The following is a 13891-nucleotide window of genomic DNA, read 5'->3' as shown; positions in this document are numbered from 1 at the left end:
AGTGAAACTGTGTATTAAGGAAACTTTAAAAATACAATGACATTTCAAAACCCCCACAAATGGTCATTTCCTGCTTAGTACGCAAAAAGCGTGGCACATAATGAAATACTAGTATCTTACCTGTTCTGTATTAAAGCAATGACTTGAGAATATGTCTTCCCAATAACACTTTCCCCATTGACTTTTATAATTCTGTCACCTGGAAAGGGAACAAGTTATAACTGAAATTAATTTGTCTAGACATTTTTTTAACAGTTATTTTGTATTTCTGTACTCCATAATAATCAAGAACACCAATATAAATTTAAGGCTAGTCTTCCTTAAAAAATAAAAAAAAGAAAAGATGCACAGCACAACTACATGTAACCTATACAGGACATCAAATTTCTACTCTTTTCTCAGAACACGTTCAGATGTGTATCCTACCCTAAGCTTCCAAATGAATCATGTAGAAAGTCACAGAAAGAAAACTACAAGCAGGTGTAAGCTATACGAGAGGTTCACTTAGGTATCCCATCTTCAAAACAAAGCTGTTGATGGATGGTAACACATACAAACAGTTCTGCCTGATTCCTAAGCGAATTACAGGAAGGCATTTCATGCCAGCACTTAACCTCAAAATAAACCCAAACTTATAACTTTCCTTTAATAACAGCAAATACTGCAATTTTCTACTTCTTCCTTATTAGAAATAAAAATCAGATCTTCTGAAAGCTACAATTTCCTCCTTCCTCAGAATAATCGGGGCTGTTTCCAAGACATTACTGTGTTCAGTGTGCCTTGGACAACTGTAATGGGTTATTCTTATCCATACAGTTCAATCTTTAGATCTAATATCACTTTTGTAAGGTTTCTCCAGATAGTTTGTTGCACCTTCCTCATTAAGAGCTTCATATACTCTCATAAATTAACTGTCAAATCCATTGTGTAGAGTTATTTGTAGCTTTTGACGAAAAACCTATCCCATTCCTTTGACTAAATATTTAAAGTCATCTCTGATCCAAAGAGCAGAAAGTTACCTTGAATTTACTAATGAGGAAAAAATGGCCTAAAGCTAGGTAAGGAGTTTTGGAAAGCTGCTGGAGAAAAAGACAGCTGAAAGAAAGGACCCATGCAAAGTAAGCCAGAGAGAATGGCTTTTTTAACATTGCTTTAGAAACGGAAAGCCCTTTTCATGTTGCTGGCAAGATCAAATTAAAGCAAGGAAAAAACTGTTCACTCTAAATACTCGGCCTGACTTGGAGAAAATAACGCTTTAAGTGCTTGTGCTCTGTGGAGGATCCCTTTACAGACCCTATGCATTTACAAACTACATGGATCTTCTGACATTTGAATTTGGTCCGCACTCACAATGTTAGTGTAATGTAAATAAACTGGTGCGATATGTTCAACTTCATAGTTTACATAGTTTACATATTCCCTTTAATTCACTGATTACTGCCTTTTTCCTCGCCTGAAAGAACTCTTTTAAGTTGTGTCTCTTGCTTCTTAAGCGATGAAAGAAAGCTTGGTGGCAACATTTAACAGCTGCTAGCAACCCATATGCCTGATAGGCACCTGTGATGGATGGCAAACCCTATCCCACTGTAGCACACACACAGACATGTTACACAATCAGGCTGAGAAACCGGACTACCCATGGAGACAAAAGCTAATTTTGAAATCACAGAATCACTTTCAAAAAGCTACAGTAAGAAGGAATGCTATAGTTTATGCCAAAAAATATTTTTATTTACAAGCTCTGAGCCCTGTTCTACTAGGTTGTATTGCAAGACTTCCACAGAATACACCAAATCCTTCTCTGGAACTTGAACCAGCTTTTTTCCAGGCTGCTTAAGAACGTGCCCACAGACGTAGATCTTTACTCTGTATTCCCCCTAAGAACTATAACTAGGAATATCTTTAAAATAGGTCATACCATCTTATCTAGACTTGTGCAGCTTTTATTTTTCAAAGAAGCAGATAAGATCATACACAGCAGTGAAATGAGTCTACTCGAAACATGCATCCAATGGACCCACCAAGCAACCCACATGGGACATGCTGTGGAACTCTCACACGAATGATGTGAGCACAGACAACTCTGCAAAATACAATGTTGCTCCACTTCAGGGACATAAAAAGGGGAAGGTCAGTGCCTGTAGTGTAAAAAATTATTTAGAATCCTGAAGGCTTTATCTAATAGCTCTCCATCAGTCTGGTGGCTCATTAAATACCCCTGATCAAACCAGAAATTACTCTGAATGCACTTAAACCATCTCCCTTTCTACACACATTTTAGTTCTTTATATTTTTGCATATATAAAAATGACAGCATGAAGATCAAGACATGGGAAATGTGCATCTCTTTTGGCTGTTTGTATTTTAATATTTCTAACATTTATGCTTGGAACTCAGAAATGTTATTTTTTTCATGAAATGCCTCAGAGGTTAAATACAGGAAGTATTTTCTTTCTATCTCTAACAAAGATGATTTTACAGGATTATTTAAAAATACTCAGAACAGGTTGTCTCACATTTAAGATATTGTAGCCTATTGCTGAAATTCGCAAGAATATTCCAAGTTTTCTGGTGAATAGCAGCCAGGTAAGCTCCTGAAAGAGAGTTCACTCGTTCTGGGTAATGAAGTTTATGTCGAGACTTTCAGTATTACAAAGGACCCTGCAGTAGCTAAATAAGAATTGACAAATGTAAATGTAACTCCTACTCAATTTTCAAGTATTTTCTTTCTTCACTGTGATCACAAAATAGTGCCAATTTATACTAGGAAAAAAAATATAGCTGATTTTACAAATTAAGAAAGTTATATGGTGTCTGTATCAGAGGTTAAACAATCTACCTGGCTGATCATTCCCTGAGTGTTTTATAATATAATTTCAAAACAGAGATATAGTCATATATTTCGCTCTAAAACTTGTAAACAAGAAATATTGGCATGACCTAATTAGATATAACTGCTAGCAGCGGTGTGTTTAAGAAGAATATTCTAGTAACCAAAAAACGTATTTTCTCATTTATTTTATCTTCTTTATTCTGGGCTCCTAAAAATCTCTTCTATGACTAAAAATAAAATAATCTCTACAGATTTCATTTCTCTCAATTTGGCAAGCACTGAACAGAGCAGAAATTAACATGGCTCCTCTGTACAACTACAGCATATGCTGCGTTTTATCAAGCCAAAACATTTCTTTATATGATATCATCAAACAACACAAAAGTAGCCCTTCCCTGAATAACTACCTAAGCAGAAGTTTAAAAAACCCACAACTTACACTGCACAAGTAGGATCTGGTACTGGTTTTAAACCAATCATCCTAGAAACTTTGTATTTCTTTAGGAAGACAATACAAGCTTATTCTATTCCAGTCAAATGCAGGTACATGACTGTTTCCAAAGGAAAATATCAACATCCCATTATTGATACATGCACAAACCTTTCATAGATTGTAAGTTTTGCTGCACTTTTAAGAAACCTGTGTTTGTAGTGGTATTCATCTGTGTAACTGATCTTTTTATCACCTGAAAGTCTTTCCATTCTAACACAACTTTTTCCTTTGAAACTTAAGTAAAGGTGTGACACATGCACAAAAAACCCCATGGTTTCTGCTCTCCAGTTTGATTAAATGAACGACTGAGCAGAATTTTCTAAGAAGAAATAGACTTGGACTGTTCCTATTGAATTTAAAGGAGGTAGAAGAGAACAATTTAAATCACGTAAACCTGAATGTTTTCCAGTTATCGATTTGTCACAAAGCAAAAGAAATAGGAGCTCACAGGAGTTATTCTCCTCCCTTTTCTCCTTCTGTTCACACATCTTAACATATTCTTACCAGTTTTAAGATAATAAACAAAAAACACTAAGACTGTAATGCCTTAATAAACATCACAGTGCTTTCAAGATGAAAAATCCTTGAGGACAATTTGAAAGAGAGATTTCAAGCTTGTGAAGGAAAGAACAAGGTTTAAATGGAAGATAGAGCTATATGTAGAAACTTATATCACAAATATTTTACATTATGTACACAAACATGCTATTGATGTCACAAAAGAATAGTACCTGTGCACAGTCCAGCTTCAAAAGCAGGTCCACCCTCTTTAACTTGTTTAACAAATATGGTATCCATTGGCTCCAGTCTATTTCTTTGTTTTCCTGAGGACGAAAGAATATTTAACAGCATTTCATTATACTGCCTTAATGTTTTTACTCTAAGAATAGTTTGGGACATAATCCTATTCATACAGACCTATAGAATAAGAAATAATAATGTAAGCTAAAAAATGAATTTTTTAAATCTTTCTTTAGAAGGAAAAAACATAACTTTGATTACAGTCCTCATGGAACTGTAACATGGATTTTCTAACAGTGTTTTTCAGATGCTCCAAGATGAAGTAGAAAGTTTTCTTGAAGATTTATCAGAGTTCAAAAAGCAATACATCATTACAAGTAAATTATAATGTCCGGACATGCTGTACATATCCATAATTACACAACGTGGAAGTTAATCTACAGTAATTAGAAATCCATGTACACCTGTATCTTCTTGCTTTCTCAATTCACGCTTAATTTCCATGCTTCCAGAAACACAGGTACTTTGTTCTTTTACACACATGTAACCAAAGCTGAGTAATTCTTAGTTAAGCAGCCACTGTTTCTGAATATCAAGACGGGGGGAAGGTGGGTGTGTGTGCAGTAAAACAAACAAACACCACAAACAAAAAACTCCACAGTTATACTGCAGGCTAAAATAGTGTTGTTGCACTACATCTCCACATAGCTGGAATAAGTCATCTTACAGCATTTACACAGCTGCACTTATATAATTTTTATACCAGTGAGCTAAAAAAAAACAACAACAAATCAAATCCTGCAAAAACGCAAACATGCAAGACTCCCCCACCCCTCCCAAAATAAATTATTTCCAGTCTGACAGAAAATTGCACTCAACCTAAATTTGTTCTACAGTGTTATCAGTGTCTCCTGACACCCCTGCAAGGTCCAAACTGAAGAGCTCACAGAACCGGGGGCAGAACCTGGAAGGTCACAGCCAGATCCACAGTGCTGGCTTGAACAGCCCAGTCCCTCCCAACTCCAATCACCAGTTACTACCTTTGTTCCACGCTCTAAGCTAAGGAAACATCACCTTTGGAGGCTACATGACGAGCCAGCCTGGGGAACTGACATGGTATGAAAGTAAGCTTGGTCGGAACAGCAGGAGAGAATAAAGGGATGGCTTAAAACTGGCACTGCTGATAAAACAAACACTCCTTAGAACTGGAGTATTAGGTTCTAATCATTTCTTCAGTGACTGACCTTTGACTTAGGCACAAATGGTACTGCTTTTGGAAGTACCTTCCCTACAGCTTTAAACATGCACATGTTTAATAAGCCACAGCAATACTTATTGAATATAAATAAGGTGTCCCCCTTACCCCTTTTTTTTATTTTCCATGTTGGAAAAGCTCATTATTTGAAAAACTTTAGTAAATTGTACAGAACCAAACTTCCATCTGACTGATCCACATTTTTCAAATACAAGTTTTAGCCTAATGCCTTCGATTCTGCAACCTCTCAGTATCCTGCCGTTTTACCACAGAACAGTTCAACAAAATGGCTTAATCATATGGCTCTAAAAGGTCTTCCCAAAATAATTCCAGATTTTCAGAGAATAATCAAAAAGTTGATTTGATAGAATCAGATAAATACTATATATAAAGCAACTGAATTACAAACCCAGAAACTCCAGCTGGCAGCTCAGTCCCCAAATACTTTAAAATTTGATTAGTGGGACAGAGCTCCAAGACATACAAAATGCTCTTTGTGAACCAAAGTTAATATCTGTCATTCTTAATCTGCAGATTTAAATAGACACTGAACATATGATGGGTCTCGCCCTTTAAGAAGCAGCAATGTTTCAGCAAGTTTAGAGAAGCTCCAAGAATAATCTACTCAATACCATGAACAAAAGGTTGTTTCAATGACTTAAAAGAGTGAAGTTAAAATATGACCTTTTATAGCAACACCAAACATCCTTCCCAGTGCTGCCACTTAATCTTTTACTGTAGAAACATACAGTCCCAAAAGGGACAAGAAAAATAAGAACAGTGCAGCTCATGGCGCATTTAATTTATAACCCAATATCTGATAATTACAATCCAACACCAAGGGGCTACCTCAGCTTCCTTCATAAAATACTCTTAAAAAAAATGTTAGTGGTCTATTGCTAGTTTGCTTAGTACTCAAATGCTTCTTTATACCTTGTCCATACCAGAACACACAAAGCAAGAGGTCAGGCAAATAAGGTTACTCCCATTCAGTATCCAACACAGAATTCCTTTAATACACTTCCCACTTCTGAGTAAGAGGGGAATCCTGTAACGATTTTTGGAGACCAGAGACTGCAGGCTTCCCTGACATCTGACTTCTGACCTGTTGGCTACACCAAAAGGTTTTTCAACATTACAGGCACCCACTTCACATTTCCACAGCTATTTTATGGACCAATTCAGGAAGCTTGGTTCTTTCTCCTACTTGCAGAAGGAGGATATATTGAACAGTCACTCTACTTCCAAAAAAGGTCCACCACCACCCTAAAGATCAATTTACGGGCAAAAAATTAGAATGAAAGGTTAAAAATGTTTACATTTGCAGGTTCATTTTACAGCTCAGTAATACCCAAATAGAAGTAAAGACAAGAAAAAAGCCTAGAACTCTCAAGTTTTGGTAAATGAATATACGCTCTTCATTTCTCCTTGATCTTTTACATACTTGGATATGAACCAAATCTCTTTTTAAATCAGTAACATATAAATGAATTTCCTTGAATACATAGCCTCAAAGTGTACATTTATATTTTGAGTTTGAAACATGAGCAAAGCTAATGTTTTTTGACAGCAGGAGCTAATGATACGTTCTTCAGACCAACTGAGGGGGAACAAATCTTGTAGACATGCACTCAATCATTACAGAAATAAATCTCAAGTAAAATGGATAATCTAATAAATCACCTCATGTCTCAAAATTTAACACTACTACATTCCAATTTAATAGTGTCTAAATCTCCATTTGGTCCTGTCCACAGCCAACCATCAGGCAAAAGCAAGATGCTGTCCAAAAATGTGAGCCTAAACTTCCCTTCTTCCAAACTCCACCATCTGGAGCAGACTATAACAGTGGAACTTTTATATTAAGTTCTCCAGCTCTGCACTACATACTGTCAGGATTCACCATTTTCCTTTCTAATATTGATAGGCCCAATTTTTTTGAGCATGCCAGCAATTCCTTACAATATGATACAACAAAGAACAGTAAAGTAGCTCAGACTACTAGTCTGTAAGACATGCAGCCTTATTTGCCAGTGCTTTTCCAGTGCTCATTGCTGCATATGATTTTGCCTTCTCCTTCCTTCTGCATACTTTTGTAAGTAACTTTATAACTGAGCATTACATTGCAGGCTACCAGCAAATAGAACTATTTCTTCCAGATCTTCAACTGCAAGTGAGAAATAAGACATCACAAACACACAGAAAACAGGTGAAAGTGTGAGCTGCCAATAACACACTCACATGTGCAAGGAAACAGCAACAGCCAGTATGTTTTTCATAACTCTATGCAAATCTTCTACTTGATCAAGAATTTTCAACCAAACACTACATGCTATCTTCAATTACCAGCGAGATCACAGTAAAATCTACAAATTAAGATTAGTGTCTTTTTTCAACTGTGGTTCAAGTGATTATAAAATAAAATTAAAAACTTTATTCATAATACATGTCATAGAACAATTTATGATCTAACTTTTATAGTACTTGGATTTTTGAGCTCGGACTACAAGTCCATACTGCCTTCACAGTCTGACAGTGTACGTGGGTTTCTCATTGCAAAGTTACAAGGAAGCTTTCCTGACAAATGTTTAAGATGCCAGAAGTAGCAGAGGGTGGTACATTGTACTAGCACAACCACTTTATTTGCAAAATAGTAAAATTCTAAAATGTTCTCCCTCTCCATGGTAAAAGGGAATATTAAAATTTACAACTTCTAAACATAACAGTAGAAGTAAGACTAGTTAACATTTATAACTGACTTACTGTCAATCTGGGGGGTCACAACCAGTGAAACTTCTCTTAACTCCCCCAAAATTGACATAGAAATTAATTCTAGCTTAATCCCCTAAAAAGCTAGTTTGAAATACAGCTGCTGCAAGGAACACGAGTAGTATTATATTAAATGCAGTAGCCATGAGATAGTTTTTAAGGTACTCTTTGCAGACCAGGCAGTATTACTACACTGCTCTGTGATTCACCTGGAAAACAAAATGATATGGCAGAAGTTACACTATCAAATCTACCAACACACTACACCACAGCAATAAGCACATCGTTTCTCTGTAGTCATTAACCTTCTGATACAAAACACAGTCAGATAAAAACACCTGAGTCATGAAGACTTACACAAAACGGGCATCTCCCCGACAAGCTTTACATTCTGGAGAGGAAAAAAAAATTAAAAAGAGAAAGAAACAAAAAAAAAAAAATCCTGTGCCAAAGAGCTGTTGCTGACATAGCTCTTTCCTTCATTTTGACCTGCAGAGCACAAACCTGCAAGTGTTGGGACAGAGTAGAATACATACTCTCTTACAAAGATTCTCCTAAGAACCCATTGCTTAAAAACATGCCATTCTCTTTCTAGAGGGGAGGAAAAAAATAAATCTTCTGCTCAGGACAGCTGAACTGTGCTTAGAATTCCTTGTAACACAGGGATTGAATAAAGCCTACAGATTTTTGTTAAATAACCTTTTGCAGAACATTTTTACTCCCAGCCCTATGCTCAGCAGACAGCAAGAAGATGACTTTCATTTTTATATACTCAAGGATCAGCAGCCCAATTACCTCAAATCAGTAAATTAAGACCAGCTCTTACGTACATCTTTCTCTGACTCAAGAAGGGAGAATATTCCTCTTGAACATGAAGATCTACAAGTATGCTTTTAGATATCCAAGGCATTTGAGCTCTATTGGTTCAACAATGCTGAGTGGCACTGATTCTTTGGGTGCCTTTCAGGCAAAGGGAGGGGAAATAGATACGGGGGGCAAGTGCTTCAAATTGATTAATGAATCAAAAACTTACTAATCATTTCCCAAGCTTCTCAAAACGAGATTGCTGTAAGTATAGCAGAGGTTACATTTATTAACTGAAATTTCATTTAATTAAATATGAATCACAAAACTGTCAAGATTACATTTAACTAAGAGAGTCCCACTAAAGACAATTATGGATATTATAATCTGCAAATTGAATTTCATACATAGTAGGCATTTCTCCACTAGCAATCCATTGCAAAAGGTCCCATCCCAGCCCAACAGAGCTTATTTCATCCACTGTCAAGCACAAAATAACTCAACAGAAAAACACTAACCAAAATAAAGTGCCAAGGATAAGTCTCTGAAAGAGGATAATAAGTAAATTAGTGTGGTTGAGTCATTTAGCAGAGAAACACCTGGCATTCAACTCTTAGATACAGGAAAAATACACCCTCATTATTCAAAGCACCCTTGGCATTTTGATTAGGCAACTCAAAGTTGGTATTTCTTCTTTTGCTTACTTTCCTGTTAAACCATTTGACTAATACAACCTCAACTCAATCTTCCTGGCAAGCTGGGGGTAGAGAGGAAAAAATAATCCGGCGTTGTTATGGAAAACATGTAACACAGTCTCAACTTAGTTACAAACCCTCCAAAACTGCATTTTCCCACTGTATTATTTGCCAAAACTATTATTTTTTAAATTCTCTCAAATCTAAAATGAAACCTTTTCAAATTTAAAATTTAAGCTATGATTAGTCTAGAGGATTTACTTTAGTTCTTAGATAAGCATAGACCCATACAATTTATATCTGTTGTAGTGAACCTACAATCTCCCTTAAATCCATGGAAATTACACTTTGTGTTTTTATTAAAATTCAAAGATGATTTGAACTCAACAGTAATCACTGAGAAATGTTACATATGACAAGTTGGAAGGTCAATCTGCTGGACATTCTGGAAGAACTATAAAGAAACAAGAAATCCTCAGGCTCTGGTCTCAGTAGAAAACTAAATGAGCCCTCTTTTAGCATTCTCAACATTTGGGTGTTAAAAAATGTTAGATTCAAGAGGGCAATTTAGGATAGTGGCACTATCCTAAAGCATTAGTCTGTTGCCTTTTACTCCTAATTCTATTATCATACACCTTAGATCATATCACCCCAGCAACCTATGACTTTTCAAATACTTGCTTTCAACATTCATTTTCTTGTTCCTTATCAACCTTGTTTCCATCATCACAGGCACAATATGTTTATTTCATAACAGATAGAACCAACAGACCATGATGCTAAAAAGCATGGGATTAAATTAAATCCTGGGAGAACACTAACTACCTTACAGAAATCAAGAGTCTGTTTAAAGAAATGAAGCATCAAAACTCCAAGTCTTATGTAAGCGGCACTAAGGAATAAAAAGCTTTTCCTGCATTTTTTCCAGCCTTCCCCCAAAGGCTCTACATCATCACAGCACACTTGCAGAAGTGAAGAAGAACAGATAATAAATTGGAACTATTTAGCTTAGACAACTGAAGGGTAGAAAGTTTAACCCATATTTAGGCACACTAAAAAAACCAGCCTGGTGATCACAGTTTAATGTTCTAGAAATCTCAGTGAAAACAGATGTCTAAAATCTCATTAATGAGTTGCTATTCACTATAGATACTTCTACACAGAAATAGAGATTAACATATGAAAAGCAAGAACATCATATTAAAAAAAAGATACTGGATTATAAAGATATTGGAATCCCAGGCACTGTATTAAACACAAAATATCTTAGTTCTCATGAAATATCAAATTTCTTTCAGTCTATTTCTTTATGGTTATCATCGTTTACTTTAAGCATGGCCACCAAGCCAAATGTTTTTGAAGAAAAAGATGTTTTGGGACAATATACAAGAACTACCAACCAATTTCATATGTACTAAACTTGTATTTTGGCATCTAGAGTTTTAAATAATGTTTGAAGGACAACAACATATAGAATCATACTTAGTGCAAAACGAAACAGCATGGAAACATTTTTCTCCAGCACCATTTACCACATGTTGACAATACAAGTTTTTAATAAATAATACTACTGTTTTTACTAGGTGTAGGTATTTTTGATTTTGTCTCCAAACATTCCTAATATGCTCTCTTGGGAGACTTTTACCTGTGAGATACCACTTAAATTAATAACTGCATATTTAAAAATGGCAATTCCAGAAAATAAGAATACTTATTTGAGAATGACAAACCATCCTCAAAATACATGAAATAAATACTCCAAGTTATTTCTTGGAATAATAACTCCAAGAAATACTTAATATAGGCTGGTAAGTATAACAGAAATTCTCAAGAAAACAGTAGAAGCTGATAAAAGTTTTCCAGCAAAGAATCCACTGTGGAAGATCTGCATCTTCTGATAAGGTGCACCTCTTAGAGAAGCCTTTTAATGACTTGGTTTAAGGTCAAAAATCTGGTGCAGAGAAAGTATGAGAGAACTGAAAACTTTAAAATAGCAACTACAAAATATTTAGGGTAAATCTGTTGTGATGCCCTTCCAGCAGATAAAAGGGTGCTAAAGTCCCCAAGGAGGAGCAGAACCTGCATATGTGACTCTTCCACCATTGGTCTCAGGAAACCTTGGCTACTTCTTCCATTAAAGGGCAGTAGCAGACACCCACCAAAACCCTGCCCACACAGGGTCTGCCCACGAATCCTGATCATAAGCTCTAAGCCAGCTCCCCACCCATCCTAAGCCAGAGCTCCATGCATTCCTGCTTCTCCCTCACAACTCGATAAGAAAGAAAATTCCGTCTCCATACTGTCCCAACCTGTCCCTCCCAAAATGCCCGTAGTGACCCACTGCAGCACCCAAGCCCTCTCCTGTTGGATATCTCACCCCCTTCCTGTGATCCCAGTGAGATCATAGCGCTGCTACTGAGTGCAGATCTCCAACTCTTGGTTGCCCCCCAAGCTGCATGTGTGAGTGCACAGGGGCTTCAGAGAGGCCCTGAAAAAGGCATGAGACCTTTCCTCATCTCCCCATATTGTCCTGTAGAAACATCCTTGTTCATGTGCATACACTTGAGGTGGTCCACTTCTGTCCCACATGTTGACCATGAGGTGTCTCCCATTCACTGCATCCTAACCTCTTTGCTTGACAACTCAATCCTGCTTCTTGGCCATCACCTCCATCCCAGTTAGAGCTCTCCTGGACAAATCTGCACTACCTCTTATTCTAAATGCTTTGAAACCTTACTGCTTATCAAAAGTAAGATTAATGCAAGCCATGAGCATGATCTAATTATATACTAAATTCTACATGAGAATATAAGACCATATAAAAATATTTCTTTCACTGTTAGAATATATCAAATCTGGTACACACTTTTATCTTCTGCCCTCTAGGCTTAATTAGGTACTCTGCTCCTTCAGAAAAAATATTCAAGTGCTCTCAAATAAAAGGCAATAGCAATAGAGATGCTTTTCTCCCATGCACCTAATCAAATATATAAATGCTAAATCTGATAAAAAGCCTCAAGGTAAGCTTAACCTACAAAAAGGGCAAAGCAAAAGGGCAAAATCTTCACTGAAAACTGATAAAGAGAGATACTCTTGCACTGGCATACACTGCTTCACAAAAATCAAAAGCTTGAATCCCCTTAGTTTAGTCTTTCAGACAGGAAAGCCCAAGTGAATTATGTGAATTATCATTTACAAACTTCAAAAGGAGAGTGTTAATCAACGGGATGTTTTCCCTGTTCATTACGGCAGGGCTTCACAGAGGCAGGTTTTCCAAGCTCGGCTGCAATGCCTGGAATGCGCCACTGGGTGGCTCCAGCGCACGGCCCCGCCGCTCCCTGCCCGGCCCCGATCCCGCGTCCCGGGGCGAAGGCTCCAAGAATCCTTGTGATAACCCTCCACAGAACTTGGGGCGCAAGGCTGTACCTGCTGTTGCTGAATAAACATCACGTTTGTGAACATGCAAAATGAGATGTGCGCTTTTCCTGATTTTCTCCCCACGAGCTGCCTACTCAGCTCATTTGGGAACAGGAGCAACTTGCAGCAATCTAAATAGAAACAGTTTCACCCCCTTCCGCCCCCAAGGATCACACTAAATGCTGGAGAAAAACGTCTTACAGACTTTGTCCCATTTTGTTATTTTTAAAGGTGTAATACACAAAACTGGTAGGTTAAGTTCTACTGGTACCTACATCCTCTGCCCCACAGTCTTCTCTTTCCAGGAACACAAGTCAAACCTTCCTTCTCTCCTTAGTGAGAATGCCATTACCTTTTCAGAGTGCTTTGTGCCCTCTGATCTGTATTTCAAGGCATACAAGATACTAGGCTGCCATAAATAAGCAATAGTTGAGCTGTGATTCATAGCTTAAGTAGCTAAACAAAAATTTCCAGAAAGTAATCTTGTTCCCACCTGTACAGGTCTCATAGTGAACCAAAGAAATATTTATTTACTGCTGTTCCTCTACTGAAAAACAGATCTCAGATAACATTTTAGATAAACAGAACTACGTAACATCTTTAGATGATTGAGTTCTCCCTGTGAGAAGAAGAATACCACAGAACCCCTTTCTCTAGACCACAAGTTGTATCTTCCATACTGGTTGGCACAGTTCATCAACTCCCTTCCCTTCCTAAAGGAATCTGCCTTTTCTTTTTGTATGTCAAAACAGATAAAGGATGTTTCAAGTTTAGGGAGTGATAAGGAGTAGGAAGAGATTAACTTTTCACTGTTTAATGCACAGGTGATGACAGCCGAGCAAAACTAGGAGGATGAAATGGATGAATCCATCTGCTTCCAAGAG

General features: G+C 37.0%; 1 protein-coding gene across 5 annotated transcripts in view; it reads right to left on the bottom strand.

Moving 5' to 3' along the window:
* The window catches only part of ARHGAP21 (Rho GTPase activating protein 21), a 110337-nt gene that overhangs the window by 44757 nt on the left and 51689 nt on the right, over nucleotides 1-13891 (bottom strand). For all 5 annotated transcript variants that reach the window (XM_027658734.1, XM_027658738.1, XM_027658737.1 and 2 more), the window contains 2 exons: nucleotides 4058-4150; nucleotides 121-199 (listed from right to left, as the gene is read on the bottom strand). In XM_027658734.1, coding sequence (XP_027514535.1) covers nucleotides 121-199; nucleotides 4058-4150 — 172 coding nt within the window. The remainder of the gene's footprint in view (nucleotides 1-120; nucleotides 200-4057; nucleotides 4151-13891) is intronic.

The sequence above is a fragment of the Corapipo altera genome, unplaced genomic scaffold, assembly GCF_003945725.1.
Source record: "Corapipo altera isolate COAL_440 unplaced genomic scaffold, ASM394572v1 63, whole genome shotgun sequence".
In the NCBI taxonomy this organism is placed as follows: domain Eukaryota; kingdom Metazoa; phylum Chordata; class Aves; order Passeriformes; family Pipridae; genus Corapipo; species Corapipo altera.
Note: the sequence above shows the minus strand (reverse complement) of the source record. Positions and strands in the feature narration are given on the sequence as shown.